The sequence below is a fragment of the Pagrus pagrus genome, assembly GCF_965226575.1.
Source record: "Pagrus pagrus genome assembly, chromosome: 15".
NCBI classification, from domain to species: Eukaryota; Metazoa; Chordata; class Actinopteri; order Spariformes; family Sparidae; genus Pagrus; species Pagrus pagrus.
Window position 1 is genome coordinate 8,998,695 of NC_140199.1, and position 23,358 is coordinate 9,022,052.

The window sequence follows — 23,358 nt, forward strand, 5'->3', positions numbered from 1 at the left end:
ATGGGTAAAGTCAATTTCACATGAAATTTGTGTACATCAAGCGCTCACCGCCCGCCATTACACTGATTGAACCGATGAATTCTGGCTACTTGTTGGCTCGTTGTTTAAAAAGACGTACAACAAAAGGGAAATCTATGAAAGATGTGGATTAAAATCTGATTGTAATGAAGGGAAACAATAACGTTTTCACAGTTTTCTAATAAAACGGCCACAGGAGAGAAAATAAATGATGACCATTTCATCATTCTTTACCTCGTTAACCTACTGCAAAGCTTTACTGTAAACAGAACAATCTCAAATTCAACACTTCTCCCACAAAATCGAGTAAATAAACAGTCTGCCGATCCACGGAGCTACAACACATCTCATTATGCCAGCGTTCGGAAACACAGCTGGGGGAATTCTGACTAATGGAAGAGTAACATTAACAGATGCAAAGTGTCACAGACGGAAAAATACAGTTGAAAAACCTCTTCAGTTTCTCAAGAGCCTCCGATTTTTGTTTAAAGTTAAGTCATTTTACTGAGAGGCTGGTGTTCACAGTGATGCACTCCAAATACTCAGCATAAATAATGATTTTAATGGCGATGGCCTGCAGCTAGCCATAAACAGTTACGTGGACTGAAGTTTAAACCATTCACATATTTTTTTTTTAGAGTTATGACCACAGCTGGAACGATTCAATTCAAGATGTTATGAGCCAGGCAGGGCCAAAGTGCTTGTTGTGTGTTTTTCCTCCTCCCCTCATCCCGTTTCCTCTCCAGGTGTACACTACATGATCGGTTACCACCTGTGCAGTCTGCCCATAGGTTCCCCTCGGATGTGGAGCTGGCTAATCAACACCAGTGGCTTTCAATGAAATTGGCCCACCTTCAAAGACACTCTTTTGTTTACACTGCTCTTACTGTGTGTGTTCATGTGCTGTCGAAAAATTAACTGAGAAACATTTTTCCCGATTGAGGAAATTCACGGAAATGCCGTTGGAGACTCGAAAAAAGTCTGAGAAGATTTTGGTACACGAGTCGCTCAGTTGAGGTAAAACAACGCTGAAACGTGGCGGATGAAAGTAAACACTGGGCTGACGGTAAAAGTCATGCATTGTATCGTCATTGTATTGTTTCTTTTGCTCTTACTTGTCACTCAAATAGTAGAAACAGCTGTCGATGTGTTGTTTAAACGCTCGGAGCGACAAAATGCAAAAGGACCTCTTTTTGGCGTCCATGTTGCCCTCATATTCTGACACGATGCACATGAACACACCGCAGTCAGTAAAGAAAGACTTCCCAACTCGGGAAATTGGACCATTGGAGGAGCACATGAATGCAGCATTAGTGGTTTATTAGGCAAAAATCCCAAATTTTTTCAGATTGGGAATTTGAGCTCCAGAGCGGAAAGGCACTTATCTTTGACATTTTCATGACAAATACATGAAAGCGAATACATTTAGTTGATCTTGATGATCGTAAGTAGAGGACTTTACTGTAATATTTAGTTTAGATAACATCCAGCTTTGAGGCAGAATGACGGGAACAGCCCTGACTGAAGTGCTCAGTTCTTAGGTGGCCTGAAGTTATCCAAAATTATGAAAGACCCCGTCACTGGTTACTGGAAGCGTTTCCTGTAAGAGCTAAGACAAACAAAAAAGGAGCAGCACCATCCAACAGTCTGGGTTTTTTTTCCTACTTGTCTATTGAACACTGTAACAGAGCAGCCCAGTTGCTCTTTCTCTCTGTGGTCTCAGTATTGTCTTATTGTCTAAACAAAAGAGGTGAAGTCTCTGTCAGTGGTAAATTAATGAGACCGATTTCAAACAGAGCACATAGCGAGCCAATTAAAATGCCACTTACGAACATGTCATTTGCACGAGGACGATAACCCTCCTCGGTAACGATGCCGAAATGGATTCTCTTGATCTTATTACACGTTTCACTGGAGCCGTCATTGATTTGTAAACTCACTGGATGTGTAACAGAGGTCTCATTAGTCATAGAAAAAGCATTTACTGGGAAGGAAAAAGAAAACCCCTGCTGTGTGTCTGCCTGAGATATAGAGATGCTGTCAGGCAAAGTGACGGATGTGGCGGCAGGAGGCGTCCCTCCTGTATCGGTGATGCTCAGTTAGAAAGAACGACAGTCAGGCCCGGTGATCGCAGGACAAACACAGACGACTGCGCAGGCATGTGCAGGTAGTGTTGGCATGAAAACTACATTTTAATGCCATTAAATTCAAATTACTGACGAATTCAATCAGATATGAAACTTGACAGCTTTAATTGATGAAAATGGGGGTTTTCATAAACACTAAACTGCAAACAATGACAGATAATCTTCTTTTCTCTTGATGCTTTACATGCAGAGTTTTGCACATCTCCTTTAAGCATTTAATTTAAAGGGATAGTTCTGGTCTTTTAATGTAGGGTTGTATGAGGTACTTATCCCTAGTCGGTGTTACCTGCAGTAGATCACCTCTCCCCCGTGTGGAGACAGGAAATTAAGTCCCACTGAGAAAATAAAAATCTGTTTCAGTGTGTGTTTTGCTTTGAACGTTTTCGGCGCTTTACATCGCTGTCACAGCCCTTTCCTTTGGCACTACAGTCCCTCAAACTTACAACGTCCGTATTCCTACGCACAAGCGCAGCTGTACCTGCCGTGCATCGTATTACACACATAAACAGCTTTGCTGTGCGTAGCAAATACAGATGCTGTACGATGGCAGTACAATGCTCTGCTTCCTGCGGGTACTCGCTGCTTCTCCACACAGGGTGAGAGCTGACGGTCATCTACTGCAGGTAATACACTGACTGGGGATAAGAATCACATACAACCCCACAGCTAAAGACCCGAACTATCCCTTTAACATCAGCTCCTGGTGGGAGATGCAAGAGTGTCACACACACGTGCACATATGGTTTTTACTCCAAGTCAAAACTCTGAGTCCAAGATAAGGTCAAACTATGAGGCCTAACGAGGCCAAATAAAATAATATAAAATAATACATAAGAGCAGTTTGGCTTTTAACCTCATAAATAAACAACAGGGCAAGAGCATTTGTGGAATGTGAGTGCAGAGAGCTAAAAACAGTCTGATGTGGAAACATGAGTGAAAACATGAGCCATGTGTGGAGAGCAAAACCTCCTGTTGGCACACGTGTAGCATGTAAACCGGCCGTGGGAGAAACCCAGAGCAGAGACAGGAGGGAGACAGCAGGGAGTCCTGTGACTTCTGGGGCCGATAGCCTTCATATCGAGGCTCATCCTACGCACTACTTATTCTAAATCTGCACAGTGTAAGAGGAATGAATTCTGCTGCCAGTGTGCTAAACGGCGCTAGCTACTTGAGGCATTTTATAGCTACTGTCTGTTGCTTCATTACCCGAAACACTGCTGGTTTAAGGCCTCTGAGTAGGAGGTCGAGTGTTGTGCTCATCAGATCAAATCAAATAGAAAAGATTATATCGCTGACGATGTTGTGCGAGTAGTCTTGAGTTAGCTGCTCCTGACAAACCACTATCCACTGCAGCTTCAATGTCAAGTGAGAATGATGCAGGATAAGTCAGTCACGTACTGGTTAGAGCAACATAACCTCCAACATGAATATAAAGTGACCGAATAATTTTGTGAAAACAAAAAAAACACAAGTCAGCCTTATTTTCCGATCATGGCTGATCATCTACAAAAGTTAAATTCAAGGGCGCGCCAACATCTGAGATTTGAAAGTCAGCTGCCGGCTGCCAAACTTTTCAAAAAACCACCGAAATTCAAATTTGGTGGTTTGAATTCGCATTCCTCGCAATATTCATGATTGCTTTTTTGTCTTGTAGATTTGATTTGGCAGCAACATGAGATGAGAAGGGAAGAGGCAATGATCTTTTTTCATCTTTGCCCATTTTCCCAAAGATTTGACAGGCATCTCGCCACAGAAATGCTCATGCATCATTACTTCGATAACCAAGAAACCTATTATTTTGTCTGCCAGCTGAGAAACCCAATTTAAATTACAGACCTTCCTTAAGACAAAAATTGACTGAAGGGGTTGGACAAGAGTTCAAAAGCACATCCGTGCTTCTTTAACCTATATTTTCTAGCATTTAATAGCTCTGATCTATGTCAAAAGAGGCTTTGCTTTGTCTCTGAGGCGCTACAATGGGTTAGCAGTCTTTTGTTGGCCCAGGTTATACGAGGACAATGCAGTCTCCTCCCTTCCAGCACGGCATATTGTAAAAGCATCACAGCTGAAAACCGACACAGGACCCCAGAGCGCACATCACATGTTGCAATCGATCCTGTCCTCTGGTGTTTTTTGTGAAAAATGTGGAGCAAATAAAGTGTCGCTAATCTAAAGCAGTTATCTCCCTGGTCTATTAATTTGACAAAGTAAACACGGTGGTTACAGCTAATCAGATCCACACCCTCCTATTCACGCCTTATAATTATTTAATGTATGTAGCAACTGTCAGTGCATGCAAGGAGGTGGGAGAAGCTGCAGCGAGCGGCAACAAGGACTCGACACTGGCAGATGGAACGAGGTCTGTTATCCATTATTTTGCAGAGGGACCAACTTTCTGGGAGATTCGGCTGTTTTGACACTGAAGGAATGTAAACAGTGTTAATTTGGACAGTTGTGGGCTTCAATCCACACACAACAATCAAGAAGACAACAGACACACAAACCCTAATAAACCAGATCGAGACATTCTGACATGAGTGTTTTCACCGTTAGCTCGCCTACAGTATTCAGATTTAATTGGAAAAGGTCGAGTGTCAGAAAAAGAGCCAAATTAGAGCTGACAAATCCGCAATCGCTCCCAATAACAAGAGAGCCTCATAGTGCAGATGTGAGCCGATATCCATTTATTTCCAACAGTCACTCAATAATAAAGCGGGAGTTTATACACCTGCTCACCCCGATATTTCTGCAGCGCCAGAGTTATCGAGCAAGATCCCTCGTGTCAAAGGATTTCTATGAAGACGGGGAGCTTTGTAGATTACAAAAAGCAAAGGGAGCCCCTAAAGGCACCAGCTAAATCTCTAAAACTGCAGAGCTTCTCAAGACAAAATCCTCCGCACTGGCAATAATCACAAGAGGGCTTAAGGTGAAACTTGGGACATTCACAAAAGAGTCGACGCAAGCATTAAAACGAGGAAAGGTTATACAACTTCTACTTCCCCTGGATAGGGTTTCATAAGAAGTGTCAAATCTGATCTAGGTTCTGAAGTTTGACATCTGAGCGCACCGTCTGCTCGCACGCCTTCGCTTAAGTGAGATATTAAAGCCAGACTTATGAGCCTTGCTGGCTGTGAGCACAACCACTACTAGGACAAAACTACATTTCCCATATTTCAGGAAAAGAGCGGGAAGGCGTGATGTTTTTTCACACCAACTCTCCGGAGTCCCTCCCTTCGGCGAGAGCAGTGGCTCTCAGCTGATTCAACATGGAGCTAATGAGAGGGCCTCAGGGAGCCGTAGCATAACGGCAAAACACACGCGATGTGACAAACCCATCGAGCACGCACGCACGCTCGTAAATACATGAACACGCACGCTAAGGGCATTATACAGAGGTCAGACTAAATTGTCTGCAATAAAGATCCTTTTATGTGTGTCCTCAAGAGCTTCCTTCTAAGTAAAGGCCAGTTTTTCTAGAGATTAAAAGGTTTATTAATGTGGGATCTGATTTCGTTCACCTTAGCACCACATGTCACAGTCAGAACTCAATTAAAAAATGCATCTCGTGATAATATCTAATGTAAAAGTAAAACAGACAATGTGACCTAGCAACAGCTGAAACAGTATCCATATATGCATTACTCATTCAGGGTGGGAGTACTAGATAAACCTTGCAATATAGACATAAATCATGATTCAGTATATTTCCTGGAAGTTTTGATTACATTGTGAGCTGGAAAGAGTTTTTTCTAATCAATTGATGATAAACCAAGGTACTTTTTCACATTGCAACACATTGATTTGGTATTGCCTTAAACAGGACTTTACAGTAACGGTTGCCAGGTTACAATTTGGCAAATTCGTCATTGGCAACCACTTAACACTTCTGTTAGTCAGAGCCAGAAGCAGACAACACTGCACACGACAACACTGTGTTTACTCATGTAGCATGGCTGATAATGCTTCCACTTGCCAATGTACCTGATATGTGGCATCAGTTTTAATGTCACATTTTCAATATTAAGCTGACTTAAAAGTGCACTGTATCATAAAAAGGTGTAATACATAATACATTTAGTATACAAAAAAATAAAAATTAAATTAACTTAAATTACACATGCTAACGAGCTAGCCCCAGTCCTGAAAACCTCTCTCCCAGGGGTCCGAAGCTCCTGTGCTAGCGGTTAAAACACCGACTATCCCCTGGCAGTCCAGGACAAATTAATAATGTCTGTCAGTACATCTCTACATATCTTTGTAGTCACTCACCATTATTCCTCTCACTCACACTCACACACACACACACAGTAATTTAAATACAAAAAGGCTGTTTAAAGTATAAATAATAGTTAAGGCTATGAAGCAAACATTCAGTCGTATCAATAGCATTGAGTCGTGCTGTTATGCAGTGAAGGGGGGCTGTTCTCATCAATCAAGCCTAAACGCTTCACTTCAAAGACAGGATGTCTCTACAAGTGTATCGCTCGCAGCTGACAAGTAGTTGGCAGTAATCAGACTGACATCTGAGTGAAAATAAGACAAAAGCCAACACTTTAGCTTCCCCTTGAGCTGCGCTGGCATACTTTACGCAGGTTGGCATCTAAACAAAAGACTCCAGTGCCTGAGAAACACTTTAACTGCTTCTCCAAGACAACAGTGGTATCTAATCACCAAGTAAGGATTGGGGATGTATACACAAGTCTGTTTTATGTGATATTTCATATCAACACTGCCAGAGAAGCATCCTGAGTTTTCAACACTGACTTTTTTTTATCTTTGGTAAAAGAAAACTCAGAGGTTATTAATAATTTGTGACAGACAAATATGCCTCCCATTTCTCACCATGCTTTTGGGATAAAACCGTTGAGCAATTTATCATCATGTGAGATCACTGTCAGCCTAATAGTTTCTAAAGTTTCACTTCACATCTGCCACGGTCCCTTGGAAAGCAGTCTGTGAATGTGTGGAGATGTGAGGGCTGCAACTAATGGTTATTTTTATTATCGGTTATTTTCTGCATTGTGACATTTTCTCACAGCCCAAAGTCTCCAAACTGGTTCATTTGTACAACTAACAGTTCAAAACAAAAAGACCTTTTATTTCTTATCATAAACGTGCAGAAAAGCAGCAAATCCTTATCATAAAGAAGCTGGAACCAGCAAATGTTTGACACATTGTATTCCTGTCGCTTTTCCTGATATTAGAAAGTGCTAAATCTTTCCTCTTGGCATCATAGCCGCTTTCCTTACAACTTATATTTTACTGTCTAATTTCCACAAAATAAACAAAAAATATATTCCATAATTAAACACGACAAAACCAGCAATTTAAAGTGCCACTTCAATTAGGATTGAGGAGTCATTACAAGAAGAAATCTTTAAGATTTTGATTAAAGCACCAATTTTTGTACTATGTATTATCAGCATTATTGTAGCAGTAGCCATGTTCATTCTGTAATTATCTCTCTATACTAAACATAGCTTTGCATCAGGGGAATGACAAACAGAAAATGAATCAGGTTGTCATTCTGTGCTAGTATTTTTAATTCTATCCTACAGGTACCAGTCTGTTTACAACACCTGTTACTGTGCATCTGCTTCAACTTCTGACTCATGTGTTGTATTGCAGACAAAGCAACTGCTAAACAAGTGTTTGCCATTTTATTAGTAGTAACCACGGGTGTTAAGTAAGTCAGAAAAGTATATTTATAGAGCACATTTAAAAGCTGCACCCTCAAATAAACCAGAACTGAACTCTTAAGGAAAAGAACTTGCTTTGAAAGCCCCATCACGTCTCCAGCTTTGGTAAACGACGTTAATACCCACAAAGTTTGAACACCTGTCATCGAATTTCTGTGCCGAGCAGGAGTCACCGTCTGCACTCAAACGCGGCTCCTCTCATCTGAGGCACGGTTGCCAAGCAACTGTGCTATCAAATAAATGCAGCGAGTGCCACGTGCTGCTTTCCGGCAGCCTAAGACGAGAGCCCGCTGGAGATACTAGACTCGCTGACCAAGAGGTCACGCACACGAGACGGCCTATTAATAATCAGAAATAGTGGAAAACAGTTCATGTCATTGAACGTCACTACAACTTTAAGTGTGTGACCTCACAGCAAATGTTTTATTTACACAGGCATCTTGGTGGTGGGATCATCCAGTCCAGGAAACAAGACGTCAAGCATCAAGCTGTTGTTGCTAACATGTTTGGGTTAGCGTATCCTTCATTATCTCCCCGTGTGTGCACGCTGCCAAGTGATTACACAACGCTGTGCATTCCTGGTGCCTGGTATCTAGAGTCAGATCCCCCACGGAGCATAGGGAGTCAATCTCACTTAACAGACCGAGAGTTGCACCGTTAACGTTGTACTATTGGGAAATCATTGACATTGCACACCCGTCATCATTTCAACCAATCGACCCGTCTCTGCCAGACATTATTTCCTGGATTACACAACGCCCGAGTTATCTCCACCGATACGTCAAATCTGAATAGTTAAGGCATAACAGAGAAGCTCTTAGGAAATGAACATAATCTAGTTAGTGTATTAAAAATAAAATTCCTGACCTTGGACTAAATTGAGTTTTTCCTTTTCTTTCTTTATTTCAACACACCCTCTTCTCTTTTGTTCAAGCGGAGAATATTCTGAAAACTGGCCAGGACTTTCGATGAAAAAGGTGCTCTTATAAAAACGCTCCAATCAAGGCGAGTGGAGAAAAGGCAGATTGTACTGGATGTTGAATGAGGAGAGAGAACAACAAACCAAAACCCAAGGTTCTCCAAAGATAAACACTGAAAGCTCTCGGGGGGAGTGGTTAAGGGCTGGGTGGTGTGCATGCATGCATGCGTGTGTGAGTGCGCACGCGTGCAGGATAAGTCAGGGTTGCCCCCCCCCTCCCTCCCCCTACCAAGAAACATTTCTAAAATAGCAACCGCAAACCAGACAGAATGTAAATCTGCACTTTGAAAAGGGGTTGAAGAAAAAGAGCTTTGAGGGACGTAGAAAAACAGGTATTCATTTCAGCCCATTTACAGATCCAGGAGCACAGAAATGGGTCACAGCACTCCAGCTCCACTCTCGGACTGTTGAAATAGGACTCCCGGTTTTATTTTCTCGAGTAATGAATTACAGGTTTTTCCACCGGCTGAAGCTCAATTATATTACGGCTCCTGAAAGCTTCATCATGCCCAGGATGAAGGAATTCAACGCGTAAGCAGAGTCGAATAGAATTGTTTAATTGTATCAGCATGTTTCAGTAAAAATCAGCAGGAAAGAGAGAGAGGGGGAGAGAGAGGGAAGGTGGCAAAGAGGCAACCGAGCAAAATGCAGCGGTTCTATGAACTGAAACAATGTTCTGATGTGCGTTTGCTTTCCGTATAGCTTCGACTGATTATCCAAGTGTTGTACAAACGTGCCACACAGCCAGAGGAGGAGAGATTTGATCAGTGTAGGCGTGTGTGCTTTGTGCTGTCAACATTTGAGCTACACGCCGCCGGGCCTGTCACAATTACTGCATAATCGCCTGATCGTGATTATTTGACATGACGGTGATCAGTTTGAATTCGAGCCCAACCGATATATATAAAAATGTGGTTTGATAACCACATTTTACCGCAAAAAAAAGTGTGTGCATCAGTTGATGCATCAATATCAGATTTCTACTAACTGACACAAAAAATCGAGTATCAGTCGGGCTGTTGAATAATCGTCAGAAGCCTTCAAATCATCTGTATTAAAACATCTGAATGGAACTTACAAAAGCGTCATATTCCCATCACAAAGTTGACATTTTGGGGGTAAATGGTATTTAGTGGACGGGAAGCAGCAACATGACAGCGCAAAATCCAATCATTATCTTGTCCTCCTCATATACAGGGGATTGGAAACAATGTGGGAAAGGTTATTAAGCCTAGATACCGGGGCTAACATGGCTAGCACGCTAACTGTAAAAATCCTCAAGTTTAATGTTACACATCTTTAGCGGTACCCCTCCCTACACTCCTGTCCTTGTGCTTCATGTAAGCCATCTCTTTCTCTTCTATAATCAATATTCCTGAACAAGTCAATCCTACACTTTCCCTCAGCCTGACAACCTACAAGTCTCGCTATCACGCAGGTCAAAGTTCAATCTGACTGAAATCTGCGAGGCAAATGAGGCAGAACCTATTCCAACAGAAGGGAGTGCATCTGTACTAAATATTTTTTCTTGTCCCGACAGTGGCAGCTTCTCTCACTGTGGTCCACAACTCCAAAATAAGCACAGTTTCTGTTTTGGCACATTCACAACCCGAACACACATGCACAGAAAATCCAGTCCGAATCTGGTTTAAACATCAGCAACAGCTCCAGATGACAGATGACAATCTCATCTGAGGGGAAGATTCAGTTTTCACATCGAGACATGAGAGAGGGATTTTCCTCTCTGCTGCTGGCTACATCTTTTGTTTTCCACTCTTCACTGCATTTTTTCCAAAGGGTGGTGGTGTGTGTAAGGTTTCTCTCCAAGTTCCCAGATTCTCCATCTTTGACTTGAGAAGACACGGCATACAGTACAATACCTGAAACTCAAAATAACTTCAATTTATGGAGATCACAGCGTATGATTATATACAATTAATTGTGCCAATCTAATGTCAACTTTCTAGCCACTAAACTGAGTCCTGCAAGAAAGCGGCGAGTGTTTTCAGTGACATCTCTGCCCGGATTTGGTCAGGTAAGAAGGTCAGCGTGAGGATTGTGTCGTAGTGTAAGGTTAACGAGCAGGGAAAGTCCAACATCTCCACCGTGGATCCGATGGAAGCTGGAACAACAGAGCAGTGTTTGAACGCTCAAGAGGGAGCGACAGAGGGGGAGAACGAGAGAGTGAGAGAAGAGAAAGCCTGCAGCACATTCCCCAGAAGACACTCACTTCCTGTCTGTTAGTCTTACTCAGCACCCAGGAGGAAGAGGAGGATGAGGCCCTCACACACACACTTCCCTCATTATGTGGATATAGAAGCCAGAGAAATCATTTGCTGAACCGTGAAAGGGAAAAATATTAAAATACGTATTTTTTAACAAGAGGGCCATTTTGCTTTCTTAGAGGAAGAGTTTCCACAGATCTCCAAAATAAAATGCTCCGATCCTGCAGCCTGCAAATGAAGCCGTGTGTGAGACGCAACTTCCAGCATTAGCATCCTCTACACAGAAGACATAAGGCGAAGTAGCAGTACCCAGCTGTATAATATCATACTGGCAACATTATCGGTACTTCATGAAAGTACCTGTGAACCCCGTGTACATTCTGCTCGCCATATGCAACAGCTTATCCGTCCAGAGACAAAGCTACCCAATAATAGTCCGTGGTTTAGGAGCAGGAAAACAAATTAGTTCAATGAAGAAAATGATTCACTTAGCCTAATTGCAGGTTGTTGTTGTAGTTACTCAGCAAACATGCTGTTACGATGTACACACACAGGCCCCACCAGGAGGCTGCGCTCGGTCACAAACACCGCTAGACGGGGAAACCCACAGCCAGAGCTCTTCAAATGGACCCACACAGAGTAGAACACGTCAGGGATGTACGCTTGAAAAAAAAGGAAACCTTTCTGCCCATGCAGACACTTATCTGGATGATCTGGGTTGGAGAAAATGTTACCTCTTTCCCACACTCCCCCTTGGTCTTTTAACTTCACGATGAAGGTAAAAAAGACACAAACATGGTTCCCTCTAAACATAAAACTATCCTTCAAGCTTTCATGCCTGCATCGAGGTCTCCCAGCCGTTAACTTGGGAGTTCTATTCTCGGGTGCCAACGGTACAACAGTTAAACCCAGATGGCTGCCGGGGTGAGATTTTGTTGTCACTTTACACTCTATTTACTGATCTGAGCTCCAGGAACCTGCGTCCCTGCCAAGGTTAGAGACAGTAAATTTGTAATTGCCGAGCAGTTAACAATTTCCATTTTCTCCTGATGCAAACTGTGCCAGAACCGGGGAGTGAAATACGGCCGATCCAAGTAAAAGGGTAGTTTAAGTGTGTACGCTGGGATTTTCTCTCCAGTGTGCAGACATGCTGGTGAGTCACTTACACATATTTTAATGGGCACTGAGTGCTTCTGGGTCAATTTTATTCTCCAGTATTGATGCAATCCCCTGACAACACGGCTGTACGCCAGTCTGATGTCCCACTCTGACCCCTTTTCCTGTATCTCTTTAAGTGCAGCAAGGTTTATTATGGAGGAGACATTTTCAATATCCTGTTTAAAAGCTAATAATAATAATAATAATTACCATTATGGGTCTAGACTTAGGATACTTTGAGATAAATGATCTTACAGGAAATCAAATTTTTCAGACAGATTTTAGATCAAGATCGATTTTAAAAAAGGCGTCCACAATCTGCTTTTCAGATGAGTCGCAAATATTGTGGTATTCCAAAAAGGGGAATGCCTGTAGTTTTAAACCTGGGCCCAATGATGACATGTTTTGGTGTGTAAATGATTCATACTTACCAAAAGTTTTGGAATCGGTCCAGCAGACAGCCACAACACGGCTGCAGTGTCATCCTTTGGGGCAATTACGACCGTCATAGTCATAGTTTCTGGCCCCTCACATGTCTGACAACATTGTGGGAACAATTCTTATGCAGACAGTCGCCCCAAAGGATTACACTGCAGCCACTGCTGTATAGTATAAATCATTTACACACCAAAATATGTAAATATAGAGTGAATTCCCCTTGAATGTCCTCTTATGCTGGATTAAAGAGGTGAAAATAATAGATTAAAACAAACATACGAGTTACTCCTAACTTCCTGACTATTTCAGACGCATGTCACATCTGTCATCTGCATGATGTCACTGGTTTTGATGTTTTAAGACTAATCTCCTTTGACGAAGATGTGTCAACTCCCCGAAACCTTTCGAAAGACTGCATCTTCCTGCCAGAGGGAGAAAACAGGAGCAGAGAGATTTCACAGCTCTGTCACTTGAACTGACCAAACCTTTAGCCAAGAAGTCCATGAGAGAGCACACAAACACGTGTCAGGCTCATTACACACTGCAGCTGATGATAATATAATCCCCAGTCGTACCAATTAGCTAGAGTCTTATCTAAACAGTGTCAACACTGGAATAGCAAAGGCAGCAAAGTCAATTTATCCAAGTATTCAACCAATCATGAGCTGGGTACAACACACACCACGTGAAGCGATTTGATCAGTACAGCCTGATAATCATTTAAAGGATGTGAATGCAGCGATGAACTTTAATCCGTGCATCAATAACCAAATGTATTTAGTCCTTTTTAGTAACTTTTTTCCTATATCCAAGAAAAAATGAGTTTTATATTAGAATACACTGAATATCTTTGGGATTTTAACTGCTTGTTGGACAAAATAAGATGTTTTAAAGACGTCATCTTACGCTCTGGGAAGCTCTACTGAGCATTTTTCACTATTTCGTCAGCTTTAACGCATTAAGAAGTTACATCTCTATTGTAAATCCGACTGTTTTGATGCATAATGTCTCCCTAGTTTTGATGCAACTCATCAATGTATGGATTCATCCGTTCTCACACACACACACACACACACACACACACACACACACACACACACACACACTCAAAACCTCTAATGTATGTATAGTACAGTAATGTGTTATCCATATACAAGACATGCATTAATGATTAGCCATACTGTAGACAGGCAAGCGCAGTTAAAACATTAAACATTAGCCACTGACATAACTCCTGAGAGGGGTGATGAAGTTTGAAGGTTTTTTAAGACTTTTCAAAAGACCGGTTTATAAAATTTAGGTTTTTCTTTATGATTTTTATCATTTCTGAACCGGATGGTCATTGCAGCCCTGAGGAATCCAGACTTGCTCAGACATATAACCTGGATCCGGCTAAAAAGTTCAAATGATGAGCCATTAGTGTTTGGGAAACAATCACAGGGGTGCTCCGACCCTGTGGCTCTTTGCCGAGAGTCCAGCACACTTAATTTTCCAGGAAAGAGAAGCCAGAGATACCGTCACAGACAATAAAACACCAAGTAAAAATATACTGGAGTTCCCATAAAATTATTTCATTGTAGTCCAAACCCTGGCTTTCAGAACATGATGTACCACGCCGGAGTCAACAGCTTGTCCAATCAAAACACAGCCAGATGTTACAAAGCTCTGACCCAACTGGATGAGAGATTTATTAGGACTTGAATTTAAATCTATGGATACAGAGGAATAAGGACATCTAGATACAAAAATAGACCCTGACTAGCTTTTCGTAGCTGTTAGTGCATCATGCACAAACCTTAACAGATGCTAGGACTGTGTAATGTCTTCTAAGAAATAACCAAGTGACATATGATGCAACCAGATGTCCTGGTTTCTTCCTGAAGGCCAGAGGTCAAAGGTTAAAGCCGTTTCACAGTAGAGATAGTGCGACATTTAACCCTGAACCTACAACAGAGCGGCAAAGACGGTCGATCAAGAGCAGCCGTTTCTGTTCCACAACCCAGCTGCGACGTCAACATGAGCGATGTCAGCCATGATGTCATGATGCAGCAATCGGGGGGAAACAAGATGTTTGGCAGAGATACGAGACCGAACTAACAAACTGTGAGGTCCCGGTAGACTGGATAGATTATACGTAAAGCATGCAGACGCACAAACAGACACAGTGCGAGACGTGGCGCATGGTATGTCCGGGACACTCGGATTTAGGGCCGGCCTCTGGTTAAGTTGTTTTCCTGGAAGAGTTGGGGATGACATGGAGCTTTGAGGAATGTACCGAGCAGCGAGGCAGCAACCAGGACATTCTCAAGGGGAACTACGTGCGTGCATATGTCTCTGTGTGTGTGTGTGTGTGTGTGTGTGTGTGTGTGTGTGTGTGTGTAGGATAAACTTACACCGAGACCAGCTGCCCGCTGAGGATCCCTCCTAATTAAACATTACAGACAAACAGCAACGTGGGCCACACTTAATATCACGCTTGTTTTTTAACTGCAGTATGATTAGGAGTCCTGTTTGGCTTCTTCTCAGCTCTGTCTCCTTGGAAGAGCTGATAGAGAATCCAGCCCACTTACCTAACACACTCTGGTGTTTTGAAATATGTGATAAATGACCTCAACGTCTCAACAGAGACCGGCCTGCCCTGACTTTACGAGCCTGTCATCGCCTGTTTAACTGTTCACTGTCACTTGCACGTCATTAGAGGCATTAGAAAATTTGTCATTTTGTTTTTAAAAAGGGAGCCTGGCGTTACGGCGACGGTCACATTCGCTGTACTACAGTGCAGCCTCTCTCTGAGACCACTTATCAGCTCTCAGCTCCTTTTTTTTTGTCACAGTCAGCTTTTGTGTTTTCTTTGTGCAGACTGTTTCAAAACTGCATGTTCAGGTCAATTTCAGTTTAGTCTAAAAACACATGCACACCATGGGAGTTTGTGTAGCGACAACCAGTGGTCAGGGTGCGTTACTGCCTCTGTAAGAAGCACAGCAGGACATCACTGACGGTTATCAAGTCTCTGACCTCTCAACCTCCTGTTCAAACTTTTAACTTTACCTAACACACTTATACAGACATGACCGTGAACGCATCAGCTCGTTCCTGTGCTCAACATTTGATTTCCTTGTTGGTGGCTCAGAGCTTAATTGGCTCGACTTAATTGCCTTAATTGGTTGGTTCCTGATCACGCACAAGACACGCACAGGTTTCCAAACAACGCAAAAAAACGACTCCTCACATTTTAAGTTGCTCAAAGTGGTAATTATGTAGTGGAAGTGTTATTTTCTGCGTCTACAGTAAACAAAGGGCTGTCACAGGGCTGCAACAGTGTGCAGCTTCTTGGGGAAAAAAAAAACAACGACAGGCTGCAATTAAATGAGAAGAAACGTGGACACGATGAAAACGTGACACCTAAAAATAGCACCAAACTTCCAGCTTAGTTAACTTGAGTTTTTTTGGGTTTTTTTGTCTTTACCTAACAACATGATTTCCAACTTCTTGCGGTCCACCCGAAACCTCTCCTCAGTCCACTCCGGATCGGGCAGCGGATGGGGTCCGCTCAGGTCCTCCTCTGATCCCGGGAGAGGGGAGTCGGTGCTGCGCTCGCTGTTGGAGCCATGGTCCGACTGCTGCTGCTGCAAGTATCCGCTTAAAGTGTCGCACTGGGCAGCCATTGCGCTGCGCAGCAACTTCTCCAGAGGCCAGGTTGTCTGCCGAGTTCACGGAGCAGCGCCGCACAGCACACAGCAAAAACACACCAACCAAGTCCTCGGGAAAGTTTCACGTGTCATCCAACAAAAAAAACGGAAAAAGAGGGAGAGAGGAGGGATAAAAAAAAAAAAAAAGCGAGACTCCTCCCAGAAACACTTTTTTGAGCGTCTACCTCCCCCTGGGTTCCTGGGAAGGTTCCCCAAACGTCAGCAGGAGCATTTTGTTAGAAACTCACTGGATTTAATTTGTGTTTTTCTGTTTCTGAGTGCACATTTATTGTCTCATTTAAAGCCAATGATAGCAAAAACCAAATCCTAGTTATTATGAGCCTACAATCATATTACATAGACAATTTAACACCAGCAGATATGAAAATAAAGTCACTATAAAAGCACAAAGGCAGGTTAACTGGAGGATTTCTGTGCCTTTTTCTTCCAGTCAGGTTGGCAGTTTATAATAACACCCCATGCAACCAGTTTATTGGTTTATAGAGGAAACACTACACACCCTGAGAGTGGGTAAAGGGAAGCAATACAGGAAAGGGAAACCAAAACAAATGTGGTGCAAGCAAAGTGAAACAGACTCCAGCATGGGCCCATAACACATAGAACAAAGACGCTGTATGTGTGCTGATGTTGAATAAAGTAACACGGAGCCAGGAGGTGTGGAGAAGGTCACGGACCTCAAGTTATGCAGAACAAAAAGTTTTAAAGCCCCTATAAAAATATAGTTCCAGGGTTATTCTCTTCCTCTGGCCAGGAAATGATTAATGACTGTTTCCCAGTGATGTATGGCCTTTGTGTTAAATTTACATTTTTATGGTTTCAGCATGTTTCTGTATACAATTCTCCACGTTTTATGATTTCTCCTCCACAGCAGCACCTTGTGATGTGCTACCATCAACTGCATATTAAAATAACTCATGTAGGTTTCACTTGGTAGCCATGTCAGACTTCAGATAGCCCCACGTCAATGCCCTTAAAGGGTGACTCCACCAATTCTACATAAAAGTGTGTTTACAGGTCTTGGGGAGTATGTACTGGATATGTGCAAAAGTATAAAGCCCTTTGTGGCTCCAGATGAAGCTGCTAAAACTTTATTAACGGTGGCAAACAACATTAACAATTCAGGTCCAAGGGGTACAGGCAAATCCAGCAAGGCTCCTCATTAGAAGTTATGGCACCAACTTAAGATTAAAACGTTTCACTATCAGTTCAGTATCAGTCACAAGTGTTGTCCAAAGAGATTTACAGTATTTTCCTTCCTTTACCTTTTTACAATCAAATGCGTCAAAGAAAACATCCTTAGAACAAAAAGAGAAACCTGTACTGAGAAACATTTGGATGACCTCAAGGATGTATGTCCCGCATGTATGTCTCGTAAGGACACGTTTGGCTAAAGAACCGGTGAATTAATTAAAACTTAACTTCTCTAACTTTATTAGTAAGCACGAAAATGCATGTAATGTGATAAATAACCTCCAGTTGCATCATGGGTAATGCAGGTGCCAGATTTTGGGAAGAAAATTGTTTGGACTGAAAAAGGTGATACCTCTGATTCAGTTGTATTGATTTCAATAATTTGTTTCAAAACTCTCCATAATGAATCCAACAGTGAGTGCAATGATTTCAAAACCTGGCACCTACATTACCCACAATGCAACTTAACCCATCAATGCCACTGAGTGACATAACTGGAGGTAAATTATCACATTACATACAGCTCCCTTTAAAGCCACAAAAGGCTTTAAACATTTTTTTAACATAAGCAGTACTCCCCAAAACCTGTAAACACACTTTAATGTGTTAAATTGGTGGAGCTGCCCTTTTATCTGACAGCTTTCATCACAAAGAAAATTATCCATGGTGCTGCTGTAACATGGCGCGCTCTCTCAGTCCACTTCTTGCTCACTTGGCGTGAAAGAGACTAAATATGTGAATGGCTAAATTAATGCGTGTACACCAGCTTCAATAGTGTACCGACCAGCAGTGATGATTATTGGTGGTCTAATTTCAATGGACTGAATATGTCTTCTCATTTCACTGCTAAAGCAAGACACTATAATAGCCACTATCCACATGAATAACCATATACCACACGGGCCTGGATTAAATGTAAAAAATCCCTGATATTAACTCGTCCAGTAAAGCAACAGCCTTATGTGAAAGGCTTGGGTGGTAAAAAGTAAAGGCTACCACCTAGTGGCCATGTGAATAATAAAATAAGGGATAGAGTCATACAAATAGACGGTACAGAGAGGGAAACAGTTTACTTGTGTGTAATGGCAAGAAAACAATGTACAATTCACATTTTGATTAATGTTTTAATGAAAAATGATGAAAAATAAATTCAGTATAGTCTTGTACAATCTATTAAAAGAAAAATACAATCAGGCCATCCCACCACAACTTATAATAGAAATAATAATAATAATAATAATAATAATAATAATGATAATGCCAATTTAAGGAAAAAATAAAATAAACAGTAAAAACAGTTAAGTCAAGTAAAGTCTGAGTACAGAAAGTGCCCCAAGCGAATAAAACACCTTAACTAGAACCAGTGTTGATGAGGAGTTGAAACAGTACTGTCATATTTTGAGTTGTTCAGGGATGAATCATTGTCCTCAAGTTGCGTACTTCTGAGTCCATTCTTTAGCACTTTTGTTGTACCTAAAGAGAAAAACAGAATCAGATGAGGTTTCCAAAGACTAGTCGATAGTTTCTCCACATGCAAAATTAATTGACTTTTGTACTTACTGCGCTCTGTCTGTTTTGTAGGTTTGTGCAATTTCTGGGACTAGTGGATCATCTGGATTTGGGTCACATAGCAAAGAGCATATGGATAATAAAACTGGGGAGGAAAGAACAAAAATCAGTATGCGGCACAGGTTTCAATTATATCAAAAACTGTGTCAACTTCTTAGCTCATTCTCCATATACCAAATTTAAATACAAATGGACATGTTTTGAGTTCATGCACCTTCATATCAAAATCCTATTAGTTCAGGTGCTTGAAAAAAAACAGTATTTTTAGACGCTTCTTTCATCTCAGATATTTGAACATCCCCCTGTTTGCTCCGCCAATTATACAGAACAAACCCTGCAATGTCACAATTTTCAAAGTGGCAAAAGTACACAAGGTGCAGAGGTTCATTTTGGGATAATCAGCCTTGAAAATCCTGTTACCTGCGTTCACAGGGCTGGATATCATTAATTTGGAAGAATCCAGATTTGGTGACAGCACTGTGTGTGCGGATTACTTCACCCAAAGGGCTTCACTGCCTTGCTATGTTTGATATAATGCAAAGTACCATCTTGGGCACCCCTCCTCCCTCCTAATGCCAAATTACATCAAGCAAAACACTTTTCTCATATGACTTCAAGGTAAATCTTGCGTACAAAAAAAAATGTTCTTCGGGTTGATGTAGATGTTAACTTACCTTTTGATATTGTAAGGGCAGGTGACCACTGTTGCCTCAAGATGTCAAGGCAGATGCTACCATTGCCGTTTATGTTTGGGTGAAAGATTTTCGTTGTGAAGGCAAGCTATGAAAATGACAAAACAAAAAAGGCAGCAGTAAGTCATATAACCTGTTTTTCAAAGTGGATTCTGAATGTGAATAGGGTGTCTGTCAAAGGACACACACAAATTGGCATTCATTTTCAAAACAGGGCTGCATCTTAATCATTCATTATCAATAAATGTGAAAAAAATAGTGAAACATGCCTGATATAACAAAGTGATGTACTTCTGATCAATCTCTGAGGTAAATATTCTTACCTTTGGAGGTTTAAAGGGATAGTCAGTGGGAAAATGGACAGAGAGGAAGAATACTCCTCCATGATATGGGCTGTCAACCTGAAAAAGAGAGGCAAAAGATTGTTAAGCCATGGCTAGTACTGTATGGGATGAAATATTTGCAATAGGGGTGTTACGTTTTTTTTTTGTTTTTTTTTAAATCGACCGAAATGAGCTTTAAATTTCAATAATTTAAATCAAAAGCAAGATTGGCTGTGTTCCCAGTGTTTTTCTCTTCTCCAGCCACGCCTATTTGCATATGACCATAGCCTGCAGCTGCATTTTTCAACACCATGGCGACTGCTGGAGGTGGAGATGATGCAGAAACAGAACCGGTGTGGCAACATTTTGCCTTCCACATAAGCTATGTCAATGGCAATCGACATTTTGTAGGCTATGCTACACACAAGTTCTGCTACACACTCACGGTGTGAGGAAACTCAAGCTGTTGTTGTAAAGTACCCTTTTACCATCTAGTGACTCTTCTTTTAGTTTTTTTTGCATTTAACAGCTTGTCTGACATAAGTAATTGTTACAACATTTTAAATAAATTATTCAAATTTGATGATATGGCCTTAGTGTGTAACATTTCTAAAACGGCTGTTATATCACACTTTTTAACAAAGAAAATCTGTTAATCTGTTGAGGGGTAGGATTAAATAAGTGTATTCTTCTTCCTACTCATTTGCAGGCATGTCAATGCTTGTTAATAAAATACACTTTGTAGCATGCTTTTCATTTTATACCTTTGTGTTTTGCTTTGTTTTCACATGGCTGAAATAAATTTGCATTCGTTCATCTTTACAAATCAAGACTTGATAGTCCAACAACGACATAGCCATCAGTGCTGAAGAAAAAAGTTTGAAGCCAGAGTCAAAAAGACACAGGGATTTGGAGAACTGTGACACCCCCTCATTCACAGTGTGAGAGCAACCAATCATTTAGATTATTCTGTGTTCTTTAACTAAGGGTTTCTTTGTTTAAATTAAGACATTATGGTATTCTCCCTTTTCCTATTGTCTCACTAATGCAATAGACGTCAGTGAACAACATTAGGCTAGACTGTGCCAGTCAGTGTTCTCCATACAGAACAGAAAGGTCTGTAAAGTCAACATAAAACACTATTGTCTAGAAATCCAGAAGCAGCTTGCTTTAAAAAAAAAACGAACAAAAAAAAAAAACAAATCCAGAAATAGCTCACCGGTCCCATGATGCTAGCTTGCCAGTGAAACACTAAAGGAAAGAAAGATGAAGAAACAATCTGTCAGAACAAGAGTATCATGGCTTTCAAGCCACATATCAGAAACAATACAACACAGTCCCAAAAAAAATGCTGTTTACAAGAATGACAGTGGGAAATTACAGGGTTAAAAGTAAGAAAATGACACGTTTATGTACAACCCAGATTCACAAATATGTGTGACACTGTGTAGAATGCAATCATTTCAAAGCACATTGTGTTTACCGGCAATGGTTTCACATTCCTGAGCTAAGGTAGTAGCTAATATAGTTTAAACAATCGCGCCTTTCACAAAATGGTCAACCTCACCCCATCCTTGCTCGAGCATGTCGAGGTTTCCCCCTGTCATACACAAATCATGATACTATCACCTGTTACCAAACCTGTTTACCTGCGGAATGTTCCAGACAGGTGTTTTAGTGCATTCAACGACTTTCCCAGTCTTTCCTTGCTCCTGTCCCAACTTGTTTAAAAAACATGTTGCGGACATGAAATTCTGATCATTACAAAAATCTATTAAGATAATGAGGCAACACATAAAATATATATCGCCTATGTACTGTTTTCCCTCATCAAACGATCACCAAACTATTGCATGCCTTCTTCTTCATGTTTTACAGTGTCCCAGGGTTGTACATGTCTTGGGACCAGGGTTGTACATGTCATCAGGTATTCTCACACTTACTGTCGTCTCCTACAGGTCCAGCTGAACATGAAGATGGAGGGTCCTTTGAAAAGTCGTCTAACTCCTGTACAAATGAACAAACAACATTTTAAGCGACCGACAGCTCCTGCTGCAATGTACATAAAACACTTCACATAGCAAACCGTTTAGTTTACAGTAGAATAACTCGTAAACTAACGTCAGCAAAAGACAAACGTAAACTTCGGGTTATTAAAATATACTGAGATGTATCCAGGAACACACGATGAGGTGTTCTCACATTGCTCGATAGCTAGGCCAATTTTAGCTTGTAGCGGCGAAGTTAGCACATCGAAGTTTAAATGCTTAGCTAAGCTAACTGGCTTCTGTGTAATGTCGCCGCCACTGTCTTGAAAAACTGAGCATAAGCTGTCTTTTGTATTGATTATCTGGCGTTGACACACTGACAAAACGTGGGTATAACTATCAACCACGTAAGGTTAGCAAACAAATGCTATGAGATGACGGACTAGCTAACGTTAACGTTGCACCGACGCATCCATATCGCTCCAACTGTATGTGAAAAACAAGACAAGACGAATACTCTTACCTTTTTTATTCTTTTTAAAGCCATGGTAAGTCTCTTAGGTGGAGTTAGAGAAGCTACGATGTTAGCTGACAGCTGTCAGCTACAACTACGCTCACTTTCTGCCGACTCGCTGTTATTTGTTTTGTCAAACTGATTATTTCTTTTGTTTCCGCGTTTTTGTTCGACGACGAAGAGTCGACCGGTGCATTGTGGGAAGCGGAGTTTTCACTCAAGCCACTTAAAGGGGCCGCTCACCTACAAAACAGGGCCACAGTTCACCTACTCGTTCAAGCCATCTGTGAAATTTAACTCGAAGCTATTATTCAAGGCATGCGGTTTAGCTCCTAGCCATTTTCCAAGCAGTGTAGTTTGCGTCCCAGCCTTTATTCACACTCTTTCAGCTTCTTCTTCATGCACAGTTAAGCCAGAAATGTAGTTTAGCCCCCAGCTATTATTCAAGGAATGCAGTTCAGCTCCCAGCCATTGAACAAGTAAGCGTTTAGCTTGCACTTCATTTAGCACCTTGCAGCCCATTCCCACTCTTTCAACTATACTATTATGGTATAATAGCATAAATATAGCACATAATGGTGCCCCACTTTACCTGAAAAGGCTGAAATAGAATAACAGAATAAACAAAAAACAAAGAATTTTTTTTTTTTTTCAACCTGTGGTTAAATAGCTTCATTAAAGGGACCCAGCAGTACAGGTTATTACCT

General features: G+C 41.4%; 2 protein-coding genes across 3 annotated transcripts in view; both read right to left on the reverse strand.

Moving 5' to 3' along the window:
• The window catches only part of bicc1a (BicC family RNA binding protein 1a), a 66,934-nt gene extending 50,484 nt beyond the window's left edge, over window positions 1-16,450 (reverse strand). The window contains exon 1 of one of the 2 annotated variants that reach the window (XM_084375878.1): window positions 16,131-16,450. In XM_084375878.1, coding sequence (XP_084232004.1) covers window positions 16,131-16,329 — 199 coding nt within the window. In that variant the 5' untranslated portion in view covers window positions 16,330-16,450. Of the gene's footprint in view, window positions 1-8,731; window positions 8,754-16,130 lie in introns of those variants that run through there. The other variant, XM_084375879.1, reaches the window with a different exon arrangement.
• Window positions 16,451-18,611: 2,161 nt separating this feature from the next.
• LOC311270759 (ubiquitin-conjugating enzyme E2 D2-like) lies at window positions 18,612-22,838 on the reverse strand. Its single transcript, XM_084375896.1, has 7 exons — window positions 22,661-22,838; window positions 22,093-22,156; window positions 21,369-21,400; window positions 20,150-20,227; window positions 19,809-19,914; window positions 19,126-19,219; window positions 18,612-19,038 (listed from the first exon to the last, which is right to left on the reverse strand). Exons 1-7 carry the CDS (start codon window positions 22,682-22,684, stop codon window positions 18,993-18,995), a joined length of 444 nt encoding a protein of 147 aa, XP_084232022.1. The 5' UTR covers window positions 22,685-22,838; the 3' UTR covers window positions 18,612-18,992.
• Between the last annotated feature and the right edge of the window lie 520 nt (window positions 22,839-23,358).

What these genes read in the sequence shown, in the direction of transcription:
- LOC311270759 (XM_084375896.1), bottom strand. Translation starts at nt 22,684, where the DNA reads ATGGCTTTAAAAAGAATAAAAAAG. An exon ending in CTTTAAAAAGAATAAAAAAG is followed by an intron (nt 22,157 to 22,660) that starts GTAAGAGTATTC and finishes TCATTTGTACAG; the next exon opens with GAGTTAGACGACTTTTCAAA. An exon ending in AAGCTAGCATCATGGGACCG is followed by an intron (nt 20,228 to 21,368) that starts GTGAGCTATTTC and finishes TCTCTTTTTCAG; the next exon opens with GTTGACAGCCCATATCATGG.